This window comes from Puma concolor, chromosome F2, assembly GCF_028749965.1.
Source record: "Puma concolor isolate L17-30 chromosome F2, mPumCon1.1.hap2, whole genome shotgun sequence".
NCBI lineage: Eukaryota > Metazoa > Chordata > Mammalia > Carnivora > Felidae > Puma > Puma concolor.
The window spans coordinates 26,442,581-26,467,239 of NC_141684.1; the positions used below are offsets into that span (position 1 = coordinate 26,442,581).

A 24,659-nucleotide genomic window follows, 5' to 3' on the forward strand; every position below is an offset into this window, starting at 1 on the left:
GTAGGGAAATCTCTTAAAGACCAGTTATTAAACATAGTTATCTCCAATTATTCCACAATTGCATTTTCTTTTTCACCCAGGCGAATCTTCTTAGTCTCATAAATACACACATGTACTCCTACACACACACACACACACACACACACACACTCTGTGCTTTCTGTCAAACCTTCTTTCACCCTAAGCGTTTTTTCTGCTCCTTTTCCTTTTTTTTTTAATGTTTATTTATTTTTTGAAAGATAGAGAGACAGAGTGAGAATGGAGGAGGGACAGAGAGAGAGAGGGAGACACTGAATCCCAAGCAGGCTCCAGGCTCTGAGCTGTCAGCAGAGAGCCCCATGTGACGCTCCAACCCACAAACCATGGGATCATGACCTGAGCTAATGTCAGATGCTTAACTGACTGAACCACCCAGACGCCTCTCTGCTCCTTTTCCTTAAGTCTTGCTCCATTGTGCAGACTCAGCACCAAGCCTTCTCTTTATAAAACATTTCCTGACCTCCATTTCTAAAACATATTCCAGCCCATGCCCCAAGAACTAGCTGTAATTTTTTTTTTCCCAAAGATGAGAACAGTTTATCAATTCATTGTTCTGAAGATGTTTTCATTATGTGATCTTTGCTTCCAAAATACCTTGTGAGTACCTTTGCCTCCCTAAATATCTATAAAGACAAAGGTTCTATTTAGGACAAGCATATAACTTATTGTCCAAATCTAGGACGATTGTTGAAAGTGAAGGAAGACACTATTTAAAATTAAGCTGGGTAACAAGCTTAAACCAGGAGTCGTAGCCAAATCAAGCTGTATCATTTTGATTACCTCAGACTTGTATTCTGTCCCCTCTCCCCCACCTCCACAATACCCAGGCCCCTTTTGAGCAAATAGCTGTTGTTGAGTGAGTGTCAAATAATAAATTTTTAAACAAGAAACAAGTCAGGCAATAGGAGAAGTCTTCAGCGACAAAATGCAACCAATGAAATGTATTTCACTGAACTTTGTGCGAAGTGAATTTAACTGAAATGTAGGTCACACACCAACTTTGTAATCATCATCAGGCCACTCTCAGCAGCCCCAAGACTTCCATTTCATAATCTCTTCATTCTTTGCAGAGACTGTCATGTTGCCTCTTGGTGTTATAGTCTGCGAGGCACTTTTGCTTAATCAGAGCTACTTAAGTCTGACACCGCTCCTGCTGTCCTATGTGCTGTCCTTGGGTCTCAGCAGTCAGCCTCTATATCTCCTGCTTAAATGTATAATCTGCCTCTCCTGTCCTACTTTAGTTCCATGGGGAAGGCATCTTTGGGGTATCATAGTGTCGTTTGCCCACAGAATAGTTAATTTTGACAGAGCATTTTCTGTGTTCTTCATTCTTTGACCTGTCTGTTAAGAATCTACCCCTGCTGAGTAATACAAAATATGAAGGCCCATGCTTATACTGTTGACTCTCAAGGAAATGGATCCCTTAGCCAGAGGAAGGTGAGGTCGCCCAGCCTCAAAAGACTGCGTGGTGTCCCTGCCTTTTTCCCCATCTTCATTATCACTGCCTGCATTGCTGTGACAGTCAACTAGCCACTCACTTCATTGTCCCTCCAGCCAGACTTTTCTACACATTTCTACCTGACTGATGTTTTTAAAATACAAATCAGACATCACCCCTCTGTTTCATTATTTTTTGTCTACTGGTCGCTCAGCCATAAGTTCAAAACTTTGGAGTTACTTTTAAAGCCTCCACAATTTGCCCCCAAACTACCTGCCAGCATAATCATTCACTACTCATTTATACACATCCACTTGTCTAACTACACTGTCCTGAGAGGACAACGTCCTTTCACATTTCTGCTTCTCTTCCATATTCTTAAAACACTTCGGTCCCCATACAAAATCTATAAATTCTTAGGTATTTTCCAAGATCCAAGACAAATGATACTTCTGACACTGATGAACTTCCAGGCAGAAGTAGTCACTTCCACATTTGTACTGCTCTGGCATTATGTGCTATTTTTATTAGATTCACCAAATGGCCCAGGTGCCCAGGACAGTCCTGGTTTACGCATGTCGTCCTAGCATCCTGACTGGTTTCGAATTTGGATCTGTATTTTTTTAATAGAGTATCATTATTTTGGCCAATATTAAGCCAGTATTCTGTTAAAATACCCAAGGTGTATTTCTTAGACCTATGTTTTGTATTTGATGTCATCTAATAGTGTGTGAGATATGTTTACAGTGCTCAGAGTAATTATAATACATGATTAAATTTGAAAAACAAATATTGATAAGCAATCTACATTTTTCAATCTTTTCCATGTGCCAGGTAATTCACACTTCCCTTTCAAGGAGAATGTATAGGGCACTTGTAGATAAATAAATTATTCTCGGATATGAACACCTAACTCATTCTGATCTTGGAAGGTAGTAGGAGAAGCATTTAATGCTATTGCCCTGCAAGCTATTTTGTATAACAGCAAGTTATGTCATAGTCTTGCTGTGGTTTGAAAGATACATAAAGCTGTCAGGACATGAATTGGCAGGATTAACAGGAAAAATGTGTTCTTGAAATACGCACAGAAATAGATGTTCGGGAGATATGCTGGAAAGCTATAGTATATAGTCTGCATGTTCTTGCCATGAGTGTTTTTGTTATTTATTTTATGATGGAAATAATTTTTAAAATTATATGGCAGTAGACATTTGTGGCAGCAGTGGGATTTTAAAAAGTACATGTATAAGGGTGCCTGGCTGTCTCAGTCAGTTGCGCATCTGACTTTGGCTCAGGTCAGGATCTTGCAGTTCATAGGTTCAAGCCCTGCATCGGGCTCTGTGCCAACAGCTCAGAGCCTGGAGCCCTCTTGGATTCTATGTCTTCCTCTCTCTCCTGCTCCACCTGCTTGTGCTCTCTCTCTCTCTCTCTCAAAAATAAATAATAAAAACATTAAAAATTTTAAATGACATGTTTAGTGAAAATGTGTGTATTGAATATTTACTTTTTAAGAAAGCTGATTTCACCATCCAAAAAGCAAGTCAGTTCAGCCAAAGGATGCTGTCAAGAAGGGACTAAGCACAAAGCCATAAAGATGTAACACAAACTTATCTTTGGAAAAGTTGAAACTGAGCCCAAAAATATAGCAGGAAAGAATTTAGACTATTTTTATTAGTATTCATAAATCAAAGAATTTTAGTACATCCAGAAACACACTTTTAAAAGAAGCAGCGTCCCACATAATCTAATTTCAATAAAACATATTTAGGTAAAAATGTGTTACAGGAGAAATCGTATGCTGATTATTTTCCTATACAGCCAAAAAAAGTTTAATACTGAATTACATGCGACTTTATTGCCTTGTGTTTCATGTTAACAGTATACAGGGCAATATTATATTCTAAAATATAAAATTAAATTAAATGCTGATTTGAAGCCATGATGATGTATTAGCTCCAGCCAGCTTCATCATTTTAAAATAGCTAAGGTATTAAATAAGTCTTGGTTATTTTAAAATACCTATCTTCTATAGCCATATCTTTTTAGTGCAATTATTTTCTAAATGAAAGTGCTCTCTGGCACCATGATATCATTGGTAGTAATGTGACAATTTTTTCTACTAATTTATTGACCTTATATGAAAGATGGGATATTTTGGCTGAGAATGTAGTGTGTATGATAATAAAGGTGAGATATTGGAAATTTTAGACCTAAGAGTGTACTATTTTAAGATATTGATATGGAGTATTGTTTTATGAACAAATTCCCCACACATTTTCAAACAATAAATCATCAGAATAGCTATTTAGATTAACTATATAGTTTGAAGATTTTTAGTGCTTCTATGTTAAGGATTATGCACAAGTTGCTCGTAATATCTGTATGTTAATAATCAAAAAGCCCAATAATATCTCAATTAAAATTAGAATTGATTATGTGGGGCACCTGGGTGGTTCAGTCAGCTAAGCATCTGACTCCGGATTTCAGCTCAGGTTGTGATCTCATGGTTCATGAGACTGAGCCCCATGTCTGTGCTGTCAGCACAGAGCCTGCTTGGGTTTCTCTCTCTCCCTCTCTCTCTGCTCCTCCCCTGCTCCTGCTCTCTCTCTCTCTCTCTCTCTCTCAAAATAAATAAATAGACATTTAAAAAGAAAAGAAAAGAGGAAAAGAAAAGAAAAAAGAAAAGATTATGAAAGTGCAGCTGGCACATAGTGTATATTAACATACATGGGGACCTCAGAGGTGTCAATGACCATGTAAAAACCAGTGACATTAATGTGCTTAAAAAGCATGAAGTTTCATTTAGAGCAAATGAAAACTATTAAACTAATTTTATCACTTTGTATTCTAAATTTTCTTCCTCATGCATATTAAAATTGTTAATATGCCAGTTCCCATAGAAGAACTTCACAAATAGTTCAGTAAGTTCAATTTTATATTAGTCACATCATTGCTTTAAATAGAGAATCAGTAACATCAATTGCCTCAAGTATTTTAATTCCAATAAAAGTTTTATTTATATCCACTTCATGAAATCAAAGCATGGTCTTTAAAAAGTTCCTTGAATCAAAGAAAAAAACATCTAATATTATAAATCCAGTAAAAATATTAACATTTTAATAATTTTAAATTTTCTTAGACTTGTTTTATGATCAACCATATGGTTTTCTAAAAGTACCATATGCATTGAAAAGAATGTGCACTGGGTATTATTGGGCAGAGTGTTTTGTAAATACCAGTTAAGTATAGTTGGTTGATAATGTTGTGTTTGAAGTATTCTATATCATTACTGGTTCTCTGTCTACATTTCTTTAATCAACTGATGAAAGAGAAGTATTGAAATGCTCAGTTGGACTCTACGTATTCTTTCTGTCTTGCCATGTTTTTTTTTGTTTGTGTGTGTGTGTGTGTGTGTGTGTGTGTGTGTATTATGAAGACCTGTTATGAGGTGCATAACATTGTAGGTTTTATGTCTTCTTAATGACTTAATTTTTTCATTACTAAGAACTATCTTTCTTTTTCATTAGTAATTTACCATTTCTTGAAATTTACCTTGTCTCACATAAATATCTTACAATTAGTATGGCATTGGTGTACTATTTATCATCTTTTTAATTTGGTAGTGTGTTTATAATTAAGTTAGGTATCTAGTAGATAGCACTTGATTGAGTCATGGTTTTTTATACAGTCTAAAAATGTATACTTTTTGATTGTTGTCTTTTAAATTATTAGACCATTTACATTTCATGTAAATTTTTCCTATAGTTAACTTTGTCTACCATATTACTATTATTTTTATTGGATCTACTTGTTCCTTTTTTCCATGATATTTTTTCCTCTATTAACTTTTTTATTTAACCTTTTGAACCCCTTCACCCATTTCTCCACCTCCCTCATTCCCTGCCTCTGGCAACCACCTATTGGTTCTCTGTATCTATGAGTTTTTTGTTTGTTTGTTTATTTTAATTTTCTTTACATTTCAAAGTAAGAAAAGGCATATGTTATCTGTCTTTCTCTATTTCACTTAGCATATTGCCCTAAAGGTCCATCCATGTTGGACCAAATGGCAAAGTTTCATTCTTTTTTAGAGCTGAATAAAATTCCAGTGTGTACACACACACACACACACACACACACACACACACAGAGTTTCTTCATGTATTTATTTAATAATAGACACTTAGGTTGTTTCTATATCTTGACTATGGTAAATAGTGCTGCAGTGAACATGGGGTACATATATATTTTTGAGTTAGAGTTTTCATTTTCTTCAGGTAAATACTCAGAAGTGGAAATGCTGGAACATATAATAATTCTGTTTTTAATTTTTTGAGGAATCTCCATACTGGTTTTCATAGTGGCTACACCAATTTATGTTCCCACCAACAGTGCACAAAGTTTACCTTTTTTTCTACATCATTTTGTACACTTGTAATTTCTTATCTTTTTGATAATAACCATTCTAACAAATGTGAAGTGATAGCTCATTGTGATTACAATTTGCATTTCCCCAATGATTAATGATGTTGAGCATCTTTTCTGTACCTTAGCCATCTGTATGTCTTCTTTGGAAAAATGTCTGGTCAGATCTTCTGCCCATTTTTTTTTTTCAACGTTTATTTATTTTTGGGACAGAGAGAGACAGAGCATGAACGGGGGAGGGGCAGAGAGAGAGGGAGACACAGAATCGGAAGCAGGCTCCAGGCTCTGAGCCATCAGCCCAGAGCCCGACGCGGGGCTCGAACTCATGGAAGGCGAGATCGTGACCTGGCTGAAGTCGGACGCTTAACCGACTGCGCCACCCAGGCGCCCCATTCTGCCCATTTTTTAATTGGATTGTTTTCTGTTTGTTTTTGTTTCTGAGTTGTTTTTTGCTACTGAGTTTTACGAGTTTCTTATATATTTTGGATATTAGCGCTTTATCAGATACATGATTTGCAAATATTTTCTCCTATTTAGTATGTTGCCTTTTCATTTTTTTGATGGTTTCCTTGCTGTGCAAAGGCTCTTTAGTTTGATATAGTCCCACTTGTTTATTTTTGCTTTTGTTGCTTTTAGTTTTGGTGTCAGATTTTTAAAAATGTCACTATGTCTATGCAGGGCCTTTTGTGGTACCATACAAATTTTAGGATTATGTGTTCTATTTCTGTGAAAAATGCAATTTGAATTTCGAGAGAGGTTGAACTGAATCTATAGATTACTTTGGGTAGTATGGACATTACAACAATTAATTCAAGTCCATGGACACATAATATCTCTTCATTTATTTGTGTCTTTTTCAATCTCTTTCCCTAAAGTCTTGTAGTTTTCAAATTGCATATAGGTCTTTCACCTCGTTTGTTAAATTTATTCCTATTTTACTCTTTGTGATGCATTTGTAAATGGGATTTTTTTTTCTTAATTTCACTTTCTAAATATATTAGCTATGTATTTTTTTGGTACCTGCTCTAATATTTATAGCATGCATTTTTAACTTAGTAAAACCCAGCATCAAATTCTATTATTCCACTTCTCATAGAAGAACCCCACAATAGTGTATTCCCATTTCCCCCTCAGTCCTTTGGACTATTGTTTTCATTTATCTCATTTCTATGGTGTTAACATACATTTTTTAAGCTTTAAGCAGAGAATTATCTTTTTTTATTTTTTTTTTTTAATTTTTTTTTCAACGTTTTTTAATTTATTTTTGGGACAGAGACAGAGCATGAACGGGGGAGGGGCAGAGAGAGAGGGAGACACAGAATGGGAAACAGGCTCCAGGCTCTGAGCCATCAGCCCAGAGCCTGACGCGGGGCTCGAACACACGGACCGCGAGATCGTGACCTGGCTGAAGTCGGACGCTTAACTGACTGCGCCACCCAGGCGCCCCCTCTTTTTTTATTTAAAAAAATTATTTTTTACATTTATTCATTTTTGAGAGACAGAGCACAAGTGGGGGAGGGGCAGAGAGAGAGGGAGACACAGAATGAGAAGCAGACTCCAGGCTTTGAGCTGTCAGCACAGAGCCCGACGAGGGGCTTGAACTCAGGAGCTGTGAGATCACGACCTAAGCCGAAGTCCGATGCCCAACTGCAGAGCCACCCAGGCGCCCCAAGCAGACAATTATCTTTAACTATTTTTTAAGTAAGACAAAGTTCACATTTAAAAATTTTAATATTAAATATAGTTGTTTGTTTTGTGATAATAATACAAATATAAGTTTTGATGATACATAGCCTCGTGATAAAAACGAAGCTCTCATAAAATTAAGAAACAGAAAGGGGCACCTGGGTGGCTCAGCTGGTTAAGCATCTGACTCTTGATTTTGGCTCAGGTCATGATCTCATGCTTTGTGATTTCAATCCCTATGTAGGACTCTGCTGACAGTGTAAAGCCTGCTTGGGATTCTCTCTCTCCCTCTCTCTCTGACCCTCCCCTGCTCATGCTCTCTCTGTCTCTCTCTATCTCAAAATAAATAAACTTAAAAAATTGTAAGAAATAGAAATATACTTAGAATTGCTGGCAGTGTACATGTAATTCGTAACTCTGACCAAGCAAATGCTACTCATGGCAATAAAATTGTTAAAATTTACAAATACTTTTATGTACAGTGAAATAACAGAATTATATTTGTGTGTGTGTATGTGTGTGTGTGTGTATGACAGAGTAATGCTGATTCAAAAAATAAGTAAATGAGTGTGTGAGTACTCTTTTCTCTTTTTTGCTGTTCATTGTCATTCAGACTTAGAAAGATTTGCATCTCTGAAGTACTCTTGTAAAATCAACCAAAAACCCTACTAAGGTGTTGAAATTTTCTGCAAATAAAACTTTTTTTTTTTATTTAAAAAAAAATTTTTTTTTCAACATTTATTTATCTTTGGGACAGAGAGAGACAGAGCATGAATGGGGGAGGGGCAGAGAGAGAGGGAGACACAGAATCGGAAACAGGCTCCAGGTTCTGAGCCATCAGCCCAGAGCCTGACGCGGGGCTCGAACTCACGGACCGCGAGATCGTGACCTGGCTGAAGTCGGACGCTTAACCGACTGTGCCACCCAGGCGCCCCTGCAAATAAAACTTTTAAATGTGGTTGTTTTTCATTAAATCAGTTGTAAATCTTTAATCAAAATATTCAGTTTTTGGAGTGCTAAAGATCATCAGCTTTGAAGTTTTTGGTGAGTTGCAATTATCAAAAACAAAGTTTAGCATCAAGAAGACATTTAAATGTTATTTCTATGAAAGTGTGAATGCTCAAACACTGTACAAAATTAAAATTGGAAATGATCTTATTTTTAATTGTATTAAATTTATATTTTATACTAGAATGGAATAAAGTTGAGAAAATAGACAATTATGTAGCTTGTAAGTGAATATTTTTAAAAATCATAATTTAAGACGGGCGCCTGGGTGGCTCAGTCGGTTAAGTGCCCGACTTCAGCTCAGGTCGTGATCTTACGGTCTGTGAGTTCAAGCCCCGCGTCGGCTCTGTGCTGACAGCTCAGAGCCTGGAGCCTGTTTCAGATTCTCTGTCTCCCTCTCTCTCTGACCCTCCCCTGTTCATTCTCTCTCTCTCTCTGTCTCTGTCTCAAAAATAAATAAACGTTTAAAAAAAAATCATAATTTAAGAAAACTTGTTTGACAAGTTTTATGTTATAATAATCTTTGTCAAAGAAAGGTATCTGAAAAGAAATAAGCATTCAGTGTCTTTGAAAATATTTGAGCTGAAATATATACACATCACTGAATGACAAAAATAAAATTGAGACTTTCTTCCAGTTTAAAAATTAGCTCTAAGTTTACCAGATATCTCAGCCCATATAAAGAGGAAACTTTCTTGATTAAAAATAGTATGGCCTATGGAGATATCAGTTTGACATGCCAATATTTTAAATGTATTAAAAATATCTTTAACAATGTTAATAATAATATATTAATTCTTTAGAAAAATAGTAAAAGGCACTAAATAATGGCTAAGAAACCAATTAAAAATGTACATGTACATTGTAAATTAGTATTTTGCTAACATTATTTTTAATGTTTAGGTAATTCATATAAAGAATGTATTTTTAGCACTGGGTGTTGTATGGAAACCAATTTGACAATAAATTTCATATTAAAAAAAAAAAGAATGTATTTTTGTGCACAGATATTTGGCATTTTTAAGAAATTATTTCATTTTAAAAACTGTTTTTGTATAGATAACTATTTTGAAATGTTCATCAGTGTAATTCCAATTTTGTTAGAACATATTTTTAATTATACAAGTTATTTTTAACTTCTTCTTTCATTCCCAGAATTTTGCAGTTTGAATGGTAAAACATCATTTTAGTATAGTAAAGCTATGTACACATCTGCTGTCCCTCTTAGATTATTTTCCTTTGAAGAACGAGGATATTATCGTATTAATATTTGTATCCCTAGAAATTGGCACTGCACCTGGTATTAAGTACTTAGCAAATGTTAAATGAATCTGATTGAATAGGAAGTCTCTTTAATAATGTAAAACTAAATGTGCACTGGCAGTTAAAAATAATGTAAAATCATTTTTATGTGATTTTTCCCTTTTTTTGTTTATTAATTCTAGTGGTCCCTTAATATTAGTGTTCAACTGCAAATTAGACTTTTATATAAACTTATATAATTTAGATATAAAATCAGTTTCCTCTGTAGGTAACATTGGGTCCTCAACCTAACATGCCTTTGATTTCACAAAAAGTGCATCAGCAATTTTATTCCCACTTTTGTCTGTGTACTGGAGCATAAGCATCAGTGAAGGTAGGGAGGTGTCGTCTCATTAAAATCTATCTCCAATATGAAGCATAATACCTGGCTCGTTGTGGTTGCATAACAATTATCTGGTGAAATAATTGAATAAATATGTCTTTTTAAAAAATAAATTTCTAGAGGTGCCTGGGTGGCTCAGTCGGTTAAGTGCCAGCTCAGGTCATGATCTCACAGTTCTTGAGTTCGAACCCCACATGGGCTCTCTTTTTTCAGAGCTGGCTTCAGATCCTCTGACTCCCTCTCTCTCTGCCCCTCCCCGGTATGCGCGCAGGTGCTACATTCTCTCTCTCTCTCAAAAATAACTAATCATTAACAAAAATTTAAAAAATAAAAATAAATGTCTATGTTCTTGGAAGTGTACTACAACACTGGCTTTGAGATTCCTTTTGCATCTGACGCATTAGCAGCTTCATTTCCTTCCTGAGTTGATGGGAATGTTTCTGTCATGCTGCCATCTACTTTAACCTAACTTGCCATATCATTAGGTGTATCCTTAGAAACATAATGAAATTCTAAAGATAGCCACATTACTGAGGAGCTGGCAGAGTGTAAGCCTAATAATGATGTTGAACATTCTTTATAAAATTGATGGATCTTGTACTAAGCAAGAGCTCAATCAAGGGCAAAATACTCCAGGGTGAAATCCACCTCTAGGTTACCAACTGCATTTCAAATATTTTCTGATTGATTTGACACTGGATGGGATTTCCTTCCAGGTTAAATATTCCCATTACCCGACTTGAATTCCTTACAGATAGTGAAATGGAGAATATAGGGCCATTTCTCAGTCCATACAAAAGTATAAGGCAATAAAACTGGAAGAGAGGGACTTAGGGCTTAAACTTAAATGAAATTTGGACTGTGACCTTGCTGAAGTCTCCTGATGTTACAAAAACATACAAAACCACTGGTCTTTAGTGATTCAGAATTGATATTTTCATAGGATTATATAATTGTTAGAAAAGAATGTTAAGATTTTTCTGATACTAAAGCAGGCAGGTAAAATATTACTTGCCAGTTTTACAGATGAGGCAGCTAAAATTCAGGGAACAAGTGCAAATATGACCAATGTCCTTTCTTAATGTAGTAGAGACTAGACTCTAAGTTTCTCTTACTTCTGATAACTATGTATTCAACTGTATGAAATCCTAGGTTTTTCTTTTTTGAAAGGTCTTCTGATAAACAAGTTTACATCAAAGAGTCAACTTTCTGAATAGAAAGGATACACTGGGACTTACGAGTGATTTTAGGGTATTTATTCCCTATTATAGAAAACAATGGAATAAGAAAACCAGAACATTAATTTGCCCAAGGTCACTAACATAATAATTCAGACGTTGCCTGTAAATAGTTTAAGCTGCTATCCATGTCATGCCTGAAATCTACACATGCACTAGTTAGGATTGTAAAATATGTATCAGGTGAGGTACATATTTCCAATTGAATTACACTCTCAATTATTTTAAAACAAATATAAAATGAGAAGTCAGAAGTGTATTTATAGCAATGATGAGTTGTAGCAATGCTGAGAACTCAGTCATGGGCTGTACTACCTAGTTGTATAAAATTCTCCATACAAGGCAAAACCACTGACATAAAAAATAGAATAAAAATTATAAGACTGTATTTTTGCTGATATTCAATTTATTTCTTATGTCAGTGATTTTTTACCTTTCATGGAGAATTTATTTATACCAAAGTATTTTTATCTGCATGCCATAATAAATTAGAATTTTGCAATGAGAAATTTTTACTTTCAAAATGGAAGTGTTATGTGTTTTATTGACATTAATAGTATAGGAAAATTATATATGCAGGTGAAATTTTAAGTTTTTTACATTTTTCTTTCCAAAAATCTGATAATTAAAATATTTTACAATTTCATGAATCTTTTGGACGTGGTAAATTAAAGGGCCTGTTAGATCTCTAACTAAAGGAGTTAAATAGGCAGTTGAATTGCCTGATCTCAAGTTCAGGAGAGACATCAATGCTGAATGTATACATTTGAGAGGCATTAAGCTAAAAAGAGTTTTTGAAACGATGGGGTCAGATGAAGTTATCCTAGAAGAAACTATACAAAGAAGGGAACAAACATTAAATACTAATCCCTGAAGTATTCTAGCCCTCAGTCATCAGGTTAAAAAAAAAAATAGAGACAGCAGAAGATACCAAAAAGGAAAGCAACTCAGCCCAAAAGAAAACTAGTAGAGTCTAATGACGGGAGGCCGAGGAAACAAGTGCTTGTAGAAGGAAGGAACGATGTACTGTGGCACATTTTGCTGAGAAGTCTCTGAAAAAAGAAGGTACAGAAGTTACCGCTGGATCCGGCAGCTAGATTTAACAAGAGCAGTTTAGTAAGGATATGAGATGCAAGGCTGATGATGAAACTGGAAATAGCTATACAGATAACTCCCTCAGGATAGATGCTTAATAAGTTTCCTATTAAAAGAGAGAAATGGGAAAAATAATTGAAAGAGGATGGAGAGGTAATAAGAGTTTTGCTGGTTTATTTAAGATGGAGTATATAAGTTATGTCTGTATGCTATTGGGAATGGACCACGGAGGAAGGAGGAACTGGTAATTCAGAAGGGATAAGAAATATTTAGGAACAGAGTCCTTGAGAAATAAAAAGGGCTTAATACCAGCAGCACAAGAACGGGGGTTGGCCTCATATAGAATAAAAACACCTTCTCCATTCCAACCGGAGAGGAAGCAGGGAATATGGATATGACACCACTGGGCCAATAGATTTGGTGCTGGTAAAATGAAGTCATGCCTATCTTATTTCTTCTACTCTCTCAGTAAACTATAAGGGGAGAAATCAGACAAAAAAAAAAAAAAAAAAAGGGAAGAAGAGAATGAAAAGGGTCACCTGGGTGGTTCAGCCAGTTGAGTGTCTGACTTCGGCTCAGGTCATGATCTCACGGTTCATGAGTATGAGCCCTGCATCAGGCTTTGTGCTGACAGCTCAGATCCTGGAGCCTGCTTCAGATTCTGTGTCTCTCCCTTTCTCTGTACCTTCCCTGCTCATGCTCAGTGTCTCTCTGTCTCTCAATAATAAATGTTTAAAAAAGTTAAAAAATAAAAAGAAGAGAATGAAAAAACAATTAGAGTGGAACGTGCTTAGTTTTATAATTAAAGAATACCATCTGGCACATATGTGGCTAAATTTAGGATATATACGGCTAAATTTATTTACATTGCTCTTAAGAATACCTATGAAAAGAACCTAGGGTCTGTCTCATTTGCTTCCCTTTATGGTGAGATATTAGCAGCAAGTAATTTTGTGGTGTAGTAATGAAGAATTATAAACTGCTCAGTATTTCTGCCTTTCCATCTAAAACTAGATCTAATTCTTTCATCAATCAACAACGTAAAATCTCATTAGTATGACATGACTTTGTTGTTTTATCTGGTAATGGCATAGGTTTGTACCGAGACAATACCCTACAGTCGTGGAAACCCTGCTGTTTCTTGAGTTCAAATCCTCACTGTGCTTCCAGCAAGCACTTAACATCACGGAGGCTCATTTTACCCATTTAAAAGTAGAGATGATAATAATACTTCATAAGAATTTTATGTTCTGGTTTAAGCGTATAAACTTAATCTTTAGCCAAATGCTTTGGACAACATATGCTCTCAACAGAGGCAGCAATCATCATTATCATTATTTTGTTGGAATCTATTCTAAATCAATTATCATTCATATTTAACTGTATCTCTCTTAGATACACAGACTTTATTTAGTTTTACACAATACATACCAATGGAATCCTGTGAATAAGACTGTAATGTTGATAGCTGTGCAATTGTTTTTAGTAAAAATTAATTAATTACTTAAAGTCAAATGTTGTAAATGTATAGGCTTTTGGACTACTCCACCAGAATGATCGGTAGATAGTTGCTCTTCCTATTTTTAAAGTGGTATTTAAACTTTAATAATGTATTTTGGAAATTTTATTTTAAATTATGGTATCATTTGGGTTTTACCCTGTCCACACTTTGAACATTTTTTTTTAATTTCAAAAACTCTATCATTTTTATTTAAGAAATGTCCCTTGGATACATTCTCATGTCTGCATTACCACGTAAACTGCCCTAGATAACTGTGTGATACTGGGCAAGTTTCTTATTCCTTTTAAGTCTTAATATTCTCATTGGGAAAATATGGATAATAGTAGTAACCAGACTTTTTTTTAGTCAAATGAGGTACAGTTCGTAATACAACCTTTGAAAGACAGTAAGTGTCCAAAATTATTACAAATTAACAATGTTAACTATTCACACATACTTTTTCCCTGTGGCTATTATCATTTCTATGAAATAGCTAGTATAAGAAATACAATACATAGTAGCTACTGGATAATTCCAGTTCTAGAATAACCAAAATATAAATGGCCAATCCTTTTGAGGGGAGAGAAACAAGGAAGGGCAGTTATCTTTTGTTGTCAGTTTAATAAAGTTTTGTAAGGTAAATAAATCCAAGCTATTTTTGGATTTTGTTTCATATATAAATGACCTATCATATGCATTTCCAGAATGTTCCTTTCATGATATCATCACAGGTGAGGCATCAAAGTTGTTAAAACCCTTCATCTTTGTTGGAATTTGTGTTTACATTTGTGTCAGGAAAAATCAGACTTAAACCTAATGGAACAACTACAGATTTTCATTTCATCAATTAAATTTGAAGCAATTCAGACTAAAGAAATTAAGAACGTAAATAGAAATCACTCATGTTAATACTTATATGGTAAGTGTAGTATTTTCTGATGTATATTTATTTAATATGCTTAAAATAGTTGCTAAATTAAAGCACTTAATTGCAAAAGAGTCTTCATTCTATAGAAACATCTTACATGCTATTCCAGAATAAAAGAGAATAAAAAGAAGGGATTAAACTTCTTAAAATTTACATAACAAAAAGAAAATGCACATAAGAATTATAAATTTTGAGAATTGTAGGTTCCAGCAAAGTGAAAAATAAATATTGAATAAAAATTACCAATCTATTTTTACATATGTGATAATATATTAAGTTCTAGCATTCTATAATTGCTATTTTAATTATCCTAATTGTATGAGATTACTTCACTGCTGATTCCCAAGAAGATATAATATGGTTCCCTAAGTGCTTATTTTCTTCAGTGGCTATAGTTTCTATTTAATACAGAAAACAAGAATGATTGATGTTAAAATTATTATAATTTTGTCAGCCCACAAACACAGAGTGTAACCAGTATGGAGATCAAACTTTGGATAAAGAAAGAAAATAAGACAACACCATTCACACCGAGCAATTGTTCCTGTGTACATTTAACTAACTGTTTTAGAACTCAAGCAATTCCAAGGGGAAAAAAAAGTTTTGGTCTTTCATTAAACCCCATCATTGTCTATTGTGTTTTAAAATCTTATTCTTAATTTGTTTATTAATTAAGAGGAAAAGTAACAATAGGTGTTCCCCACCTCTCTTTCTTTAAGTTGACCAGACCCAAAGGCAAATGCATATTTTCAAACACCATATATTAGTTGTATCAAAGTCTTACTTTAACCACTTAGTTCCACTTTAAGTCTTTAAGCACAGTAAATCTGTCAGCAAAAACATATTTTTTTTCTCTTAAATTCAGCTAAGACATGATTGTATTTACTGCTTTTATTTCAATATATTTCTCTAACATTGTTATACATTCATTTTTATTTTTGAGAATGTTTATCTGAAGCGTCAAGCTTTTTGCAAAACCAGATTCCAGTGCATGGTTAGCCTCAAGAACAAAAACTAATGAAGTTTTTTTAAATAATTTTATATAATTACTATTTTTTACTTTGCAAATAGAGCACATTTCATATTTATGTCACTTCTCTCCAATAAAAATATCTTCAGAGCACCTAGGTGCCTCAGTCAGTCAGGTGTCCTACTCTTGATTTTGGCTCATGTTATAATCTCATGGTTCGCGGGTTCTCGCCCCACACTGGGCTCCATATTGATGGTTCAGAGCCTGCTTGGGATTTTGTCTCCCTCTCTCTATGCCCCTCCCCTGCTCTCTGTCTCTGTCTCTCTCTCTCTCTGTCTCTCTCTCTCTCAAAATAAATAAATAAATAAATAAACATTTAAAAAAATCTTAGAACATCACTCCCCACTACATCTTGTAAAACGAATACAGGTATCAGTTTAGTTTGGGTGAAAACCATCTCAGAGCAATTTAAGAAAACCTTCATGACTCAGTTTATCACAGAAACACTTCACAAAAATCTCTATCAATAATGGAAGAACATAATTCCCAGAGCCCGTGATGCATTGTAGATGCTTTGCTAAGGGACACATGGGTATTACAGAACAAATTCACTTTGAAATTGGAACAAAGTCCCTATATTCCTCCCTCAATATTCTCCAAAATAAGTTAGTAATTAACAACTAAAAACAACTGTTTCAAAAGTAACTCATATGAAGGTAAATTTAATATTTTTGAAGGTGGTTCAAATTTATGCCAGCTCTAGCTTTTCTATTTATGGATATAATCTCTACCTTTTCCATAATTTTTAAATTGGGTATTTTATTTTATTTTACTGTATTATTTTACTTTATTTTATTTTATTGAGGAGAAAACTTGCATCTCCAGGACAGTTACAGATAGAAGAGGATAATCTAGTATAACATTTAGGTACTTGGGTTCTAAAATCAGACAGATTTGGGTTGAGATCTTGGTTCTGTACTCAGGTTTTGTTAATCTTAGGTTATTTAATCTCAGGTTCTGTACTCAGGTTATTTAATCTCTCTAAATTTTAGTTTTCTCACCTCTAAAATTAGAATAGTAATGCTATTTGCCTCATAGTATTGTTAGGAATACTAAAGGAATTATATAGGTAAAACCCCTTCCTCTAGTCATTGCTCAGAAACGTTAGTTTATCAGAAAAATAAAGCAAAACTGTAAGACTTTTGATTACACATATAATGGTACACAGGTTTGTTTTGTTTAAGTGATCAGTAAAATGATATTTGCAGTCTACATTTTCTAACCTTTTGAAAAATATAACCCTTTAAAAATTAACTTTTTTTAGTTTGTCAATAAAGTGAACAGAATATACATGCATATGTATGTATGCATATTACATATTCATTTATATATATATGAATGATCACTTTTTTGTTGTTACTTCTTTTTATTCAGTGTCAGTCTTAAGATCCCAACAATATCCTTTTTTTTTTCAGTTTCTTAACTCTTCTTCTTGATTCCCAGAACGTTGGGAATCAGAGCATTACAATACTGTGTGTAGTCTCTGGTTTTTTTGTTGTGTATGTGTGTTAGAGAGATGAGCTAAAACAATTTACTAGACAGATTAACAGATTGATATATTGATGAATCTGTCTATGTTTGTCTATCTACCTACCTATCTGTCTATCTCTATCTGCTTACCTATGTATCTATGTAAATATCTACTCACTCAGAATGTATATAATAGAATTTCTTTATAGGTACCAGCACTATGCAAAATAATTTGAAATCTGTTCAGTTCTATTTGTGTCTGCTCAATTCTTCTTTGTATTCCTAGAACCTAGCACAATGCCTGGAATATATTGTTATAAGTGAATGAATCAGTGAATATCAGTTATGTATCTGCAATCCAGAAATTTGTGTCATTAGTTGAAGATGCAATTAAAAAAATAATTTCTACAAGTGCTAAATCCTATATTTATGAATATAGTTTATTAATAGTTTAAATGGAAATTTTAATAGATTCTTTGTCTTGATACTTAATTGCCATATGCTTTAGGGTAAATCCACTTCATGATAATTCAACATAACATTTTGTTCCATTAACCTGAATAATTGGAGTTAACTATTATTAAATGTGTCATACACTGTGTATAGAAGAACAGTTCCTTTCCTATGGTGTCATACTACTCTCCTTTTCTGTAATGATTTTTTTAACTTTTCATTTTTAGACACGTTTAGATTTATATTCAGTTTTAAGAAATAATAAAAAGAGATCCTGTATACTCTTCACCGTTTCCTGAATTGACAATTTCTTCCATAACTATAGGACATATATCCCAACCAGAAAACTGACATTGATACAATCTACCAATCTTATTCAAAGTTTACTAATTTTATGTATATTCATGTGTGTGTGTGTGAGTGTGTGTGTGTGTGCTTATTTAGCTCTATGTAGATTTGTATGACCACCACCACAGTGAAAACACAGTACAGTCCATCACAAGGATCCCTCATGTTATCTTTTACAGCCATGGTCACTGCCTCCCATCCCCTCCTCCTACAACTCCTGGTACCCACTAATCTATTTTCCAGCTTTCTAGTTTTGTCACTTCAAGAATAGTATAGAAATAAAGTCATGCAGTGTGTAACCATTTGATATTGTATTTTTCTGCTCTGTTTAATTCCTTTCAGAACTGTTTAAGTTGTCATACGTATTGTCATTCCTTTTTATTGTTGAGTTTTGTTCTAAGGTATGAATACACAGTTTAGTCACTCACCTGTTGAAGGACATTGGGTTGTTCCAACTTTTTAGCTTCTATAAATAAATATGTGTTCAGGTTTTTATGTGATCATAAATCATCATTTCTGTGGAATAAATGTACAAGAGTGCAATTACTAAGCTGTATAGTAAGCACATATGTAGTCTTGTGAGAAGCTACCACACTTCTTTCCAGAGTGGCTGTAACATTTTACATTCCCAAGTGCAATACATGAGTAATTTCATTTTCTCCATAATATTTCCAGCATTCAGTTATCTTATTTTTTTATTTTAGCCATCTGATTGGTGTATAGTGATATCTCATTGCAATGTTAAAATGCGTTTTCCTAATGGCTAATGATGTTGAACATCTTTTCATGTACCACCCTGTATCCTCTTCATTGGAATGTATTCTGTCAATATTTTAATTGGATTTTTTCTTCTTCCTCCCCCTCTGCCTATAGTTGACTTGTAAGAGTTCTTTATATACTCTACATACAAGTCCTTTGTGGAATATGTACCTTACAGTTAATGTTCTTTCGGTCTGCAACTTTCTTTTCATCCTCTGCACAATCTTTTCACATGGCATCTATTAATCTTCAGTAAACCTATTATTTAGCTACTAAAATGTCATGCCCTTTATTGAAAGAAGTAAGCACACAAGTTAACAAAAAAAAAAAAAAAACCCAGTTAAAATTATTTTTGTGCAGGCATTTACAAATTGGCGCAAGCATTTTCAAAGTTAATTTTCTAAAAGCACATAGATGTGAGGAAGGTTCTAAACTGTAAGATCTGGAAATTTGAAATTGACTTTGGTAGCATCAAAACTAAAGGTTTGTTTTTGTCTTTTGATAGGTTCTGTTGCTACTGCATGTCGTGACCCAGGGGTTCCCATGAATGGGACTCGAAATGGGGATGGACGAGAACCCGGGGACACTGTTGTTTTTCAATGTGACCCAGGATATGAGCTTCAAGGAGAGGAAAGAATAACCTGCATTCAGGTAGAAAATCGCTACTTCTGGCAGCCCAGCCCACCAGTCTGTATAGGTACGAATTAAAGAACAATTAAAGTTTTATATAAGTATCAAACAATGGATAAAATGGGTGCTGATGTTATTAAGCACAGTATTCTAGAATAGGTTCTATACAGGATTTAAGATTTCAAAAATCTATGAACCTCCAAAAAATACACAAAATTTTAAATGACTATATTTTTCCCCCTAAGGGGAGAGTCCACAATTTCATTAGATTCTCAATAGTTTGGAGAGGAGGAGGAGGAGGAGGAGGAGGAGGAGGAGGAAGAAGAAGAAGAAGAAGAAGAAGAAGAAGAAGAAGAAGAAGAAGAAGGAGGAAGAGGAGGAGGAGGAGGAGGAAGAGGAGGGGGAGGGAAAGGAGGAGGAGAAGGAATAGGAGGGAGAGGAGAAGGAGGAAGGGAGGAGGGGGAGGAGGAGGAGGAAGAGGAGGAGAAGGAGGAGGAGGAGGAGGGAGAGGAGAGGGAGGAGGGGAAGGGGGAGGAAGTGGAGGAGGAGGAGGAGGAGGAGGAGGAGGAGGAGGAGGAGGAAAAGTTAAAAGTTAAGGATCAAAGCTCTTGAAAAGTCTCATTTTTCCCTTATCTACTATATAATTGTAGTTATGCACTGCTTTTAAAACTTAAAGAGTTGATGCAGATTCTACATTTAAAATGGGCCATATTCATCTTGCCTCTCTAATGGCTATTTCTGCTCAAAAAATTTTTTATTGAAACTTAAGTTTAGTTTCAAAGCTTTGGCTTTACATTCAGTTCATTAATTCTAAAAAAATATGTTTTTATTTTGATAAAATAAAATTACACTGTAAGCAACTTGAAAGAAGATCCCATATTCACTCATTCATTGTTCATGGTTTTATTTCTTATAGCACTCAACATATGAAAACCTAGCACATTTAGGAAAGAAAACTTTATTTTTATTCACATATATCCAACTCATAAATACATTTTCAGTGATCATTCATAATGATTTTTTGAGTCACATGGTAATAGAAAGAGTGTTTAGTACATCAGTGAGAAGTGAACAAACACAAGCACTCAATATTCAGGTTTCCTTTACCCCATCTTGTAACTTCTTATGCAAGAGTTGCAAGCTAAAATTCGTTAGCCATTCAATGTGTCCTAGACATTGTTCTGAACATGGAGGAATAAGCAATAAAGCATGATGGAGAAGTTCCCGGTTCTTGTGAACCTACTTTCTAGTGAAATGAAAACTAAAAAATCTACATTTTCTCATCACATTTTCTGCATTTTACACATCGGCATTTAAAAAGAAAACATTTAATGCACAAAGCAAGATATCTAACAGCTCAAAACAGGGAAGAGACAGTTTAGGCTTCTGTAGAAAATGAGGCAAATAACAAGAAAAAAAAAAAGAAAGACTGGAAAAAACATACCAAATAAGAACATATCTTGAACCAGTTCAGATTTAGCCATATTTCCCTTTACTCTTCATTATTGCAGTTAAAGACTTATGTTGTTCTTCATGTACCACTACAAGATTTTAAATCATCAATCATTTATATTTACCTTATTTACCATAACTACACTCATACAAGCAAGGAACAAAATACAGTTAAGAAACGCTTTCCGAGAAAAAGAGCCTGAGAAAATGAACTTTTCATTTGTTTACTCTTCAGTTAACCTAAAAAATTCCAATTATATTAAAACACCACATTCTAAACAATTGGAATTTGACTATCTCATAAAGAGAATCTTGGCGTAAAGAAGAAATGATAGAACTCTACAGACTGATTGTAGAACATTTGCTTTATTATAATTCTTCAACCTAGTTAAAGAGTGTTGCTTATTAAAAGGCTATGTAATGTCAAATGTTGTATATTTAGAATCCTACAATATTGAACAGCTTTACACTAAAATTCAAGAATACAACAAAATCTAAAACATAAAGGAAAGGAGAGTTTTGTGGTAGACTGTTATAAAATTCCAGCCTACAAAATTCTTTGTAGATAAGACTTCAGCTAGCAAATCCTAATTCTAGGGGAAAAAATAGTGGACCATTAAATCTTACTTAAATTGAGCAGGTTGTGGAAAGTTTTTGTATGGATTATGGTGCTGTGTACTATTTTAGGGGGGGTAGGAAAAAATAGCTTGGGGAGAGGATATGCATTAGAGATTTTCTGAGGAAAATAATATAACCTAAAAAAAAAAAAAGTCTGAAAAATTGCTAAGGCTGCAGAAATCTTGACCTCTGAAACTGATAAGAAAGAACTCTATGATTGGAAATACTATGCCAAAGATTAAACCCTGAACTTTTTAGAAACTCTATAAGTCTATGTCTCAGACTCTGGAGTATAAAGCATTTTGCTTGCATGTAGAAGTAGTCAGCCTTAAAGCAAGTACCAAATAGAAGGATGTCATCTTAAGAGAGTTAATAGAATTCATTCCAACAAAATTGACAATGTGAAGATTACTTTGACATTGCCAGAGGGAAAGTAGTCCCACTCCATATGAAGGTAAATAACAAAGACATTAGTGCGGGTGGGCTGCTGTTAAAGTCAGTACACACAAATAAAACTAAATGGGGTCAGAGAAATTAAGAAAATTGCCAAATAGTTATCAGTAGTTGCCTGTGTAACTGCCCCTTGACAAATTACACTCAGAACAAATCATTAATGTCAGAATTACATGGAACCTAACTGAAAATTTAATTCATAAATCTATTTGACTTAAGAAGAATCTTATTCTGGATGCTTGATGATTAGATGCATAAAAATTAAAATGCATTTTCCAAGTGCTATTTAAAATTTAGTATATTTAAGGAAAAGGAAATTTTCTTTACTCACTGAATATTTTGGATTTACAAATGTCAGATAATATCTCTGCTTGTCTCAATGGCTTTTGTAGATTTGCAAAATCAACTACAGCAATGAAATATATTGGGAACACTTTGATGAATAAATAATGGAATCAAGAGAATTTTACATGATCTTATGCCTAAATTATATTATGATCATGGAAAATATCCAGTAAGATACGTTAAAATACATGTAATATATTTTCCTGTACTAAAAAATTCCCTATACCTTTTGTGATAAAAGATATAAACATATGTATGGACATATGTATATGTATAAAATTTCTGGAAACTAAAAAGACCAATGTTCCCTATGAAAAATAAGGAAAATTGAAACAAAATTGCTCTCCTAGCTTTCCCCAAATTATACGTAATCCCACTACCTAAGCAAGAAAAATAAAATACAATAAAACAAAGAACATTTTGCTATCATTCTTGTTTTTTTTTTTATTTGTATATACATACATATATACATTTGCCATTATCACACGTATTTTTATAACTTTTTTCAAGTTCACATATAATTTTGCAAGTTTTAAAAGCAAAATATGCTATTATTTTTATCAAAGTACAGAGCTACAAATTCTACTGTTCATTCATCCCTAGTTATCTTTACTGTTTTCATAATCAATATAAAGAACCACTAGCAATTCCACAAGCATTTATGGAATGTGTAGTATATACTGATTCCCAAGTTTTAAATAACATATAAGGCACAGTCTTTGGCTTACAGATTAGTGATGAATGCAGACACCTGAATATAATATTTAAATAAGGATGGTCAGGGAAAAGATCCAACATAGAGGTGTTGTGCATACTAGAGTAAGTTGAAGAGAGCTGAAGTTCAGCCCAGACTGGGAATTTCCAGGAAAACTTTATGGAGGCAGTGACGAATCTTGAAACATAAGTAAGAGTTACATAAGTGTACAAGAGAAAAAAAATTTTCACCAAAAATAAATAGCATGGGCAAAGGCATAGAAATGCCAGAATAGAAGCATTTTGATAGTGTTTGAGTGCAAATTATGTAGTTGATAAAACTGGAAAAGTTGCAAAGGTCAGGTCATAAAAGTTACATTGGAGTTGGGGCATTACCTGTAGGCAATGTGAAATAACTGCAGGACTGTATGCATGGGCACAGTATGATTAGATGTTTTTTATTGGGAGAAGGATGAGTTGGCAGAAACCAGAGGCATGAAAAACAAGAAGTCATTGCAATAATTCAGGAGGCAGATAAGAATCAGATCTAGAAATATGGTAGTAGGCAAAGAAAGAGGAATAGGTAGAAATATATCTATGAGGATCTATAAGTGTTTCTTGATGGATTGGATGCATGTATGCAGTGAAGAAAAGAGAAGACTCTTGACTTCTAGCCTGGGAATATAGGTGGATGATAGTGCTAATCAAACAACTTAGAATGCAAAAGAAGAAACCAATTTGAGTTGAGGACTGAATGTGTCAGATATTCTGTGTTTGATGTGCCCATAGGCTATCAATTAGAGATAGCCAGTAAACATTTGGGCATATGGCTTAGAATTAAAAAAATGGGATACTGTCAACATGGAAGAATGTAATGGAGCAGAAATCAGAGACAACCAGGCAAGGACCTCAGGAGAATATTACAATTATAAGATGAAGTGGAAGAAGAGACACCTGGCAATGAAACTGAGGTCTGTACAAAGACACTAGAAGAAAATTGGAAGTGGAATTGCAACAAGGAGAGTGAATTTAAGGTGAAAGCCAACCCTGAAGAATGACTACAGATATGAAGAGAAGAATCAAATGAATCAATACAACAGTCTTTTCAGGGTAGCCTAAGAAGCGAATGTGTTGGGGACAGGGAAACTGAGAGAGATAGCAGTGTTTGGAGAGGGAATGAGAGATGGGAAGAACCTAAGAAAGCCATTGAGAGTCTGTAAGCAACAAAAAGGTTGTTGTGTCTCTGTAAATATAATTTAAAAGGAAAACAATTCTAAATCTGAAGAGAAGTTTTCCCAGGACAAATACTTTGGTGTTTTTCTTTGAGAGTTTTTCCAGGTGATGACCTGCTTCACTAACCATGTTAGTCTGCCTATCAGTAAATACAACATCCAACTGAAGAAAGAGC

General features: G+C 34.2%; 1 protein-coding gene across 6 annotated transcripts in view; it reads left to right on the forward strand.

Moving 5' to 3' along the window:
- The window catches only part of CSMD3 (CUB and Sushi multiple domains 3), a 1,257,965-nt gene that overhangs the window by 942,981 nt on the left and 290,325 nt on the right, over window positions 1-24,659 (forward strand). For all 6 annotated transcript variants that reach the window (XM_086695899.1, XM_086695901.1, XM_086695900.1 and 3 more), the window contains one exon: window positions 19,566-19,757. In XM_086695899.1, the coding sequence (XP_086552025.1) occupies window positions 19,566-19,757 (192 nt within the window). The remainder of the gene's footprint in view (window positions 1-19,565; window positions 19,758-24,659) is intronic.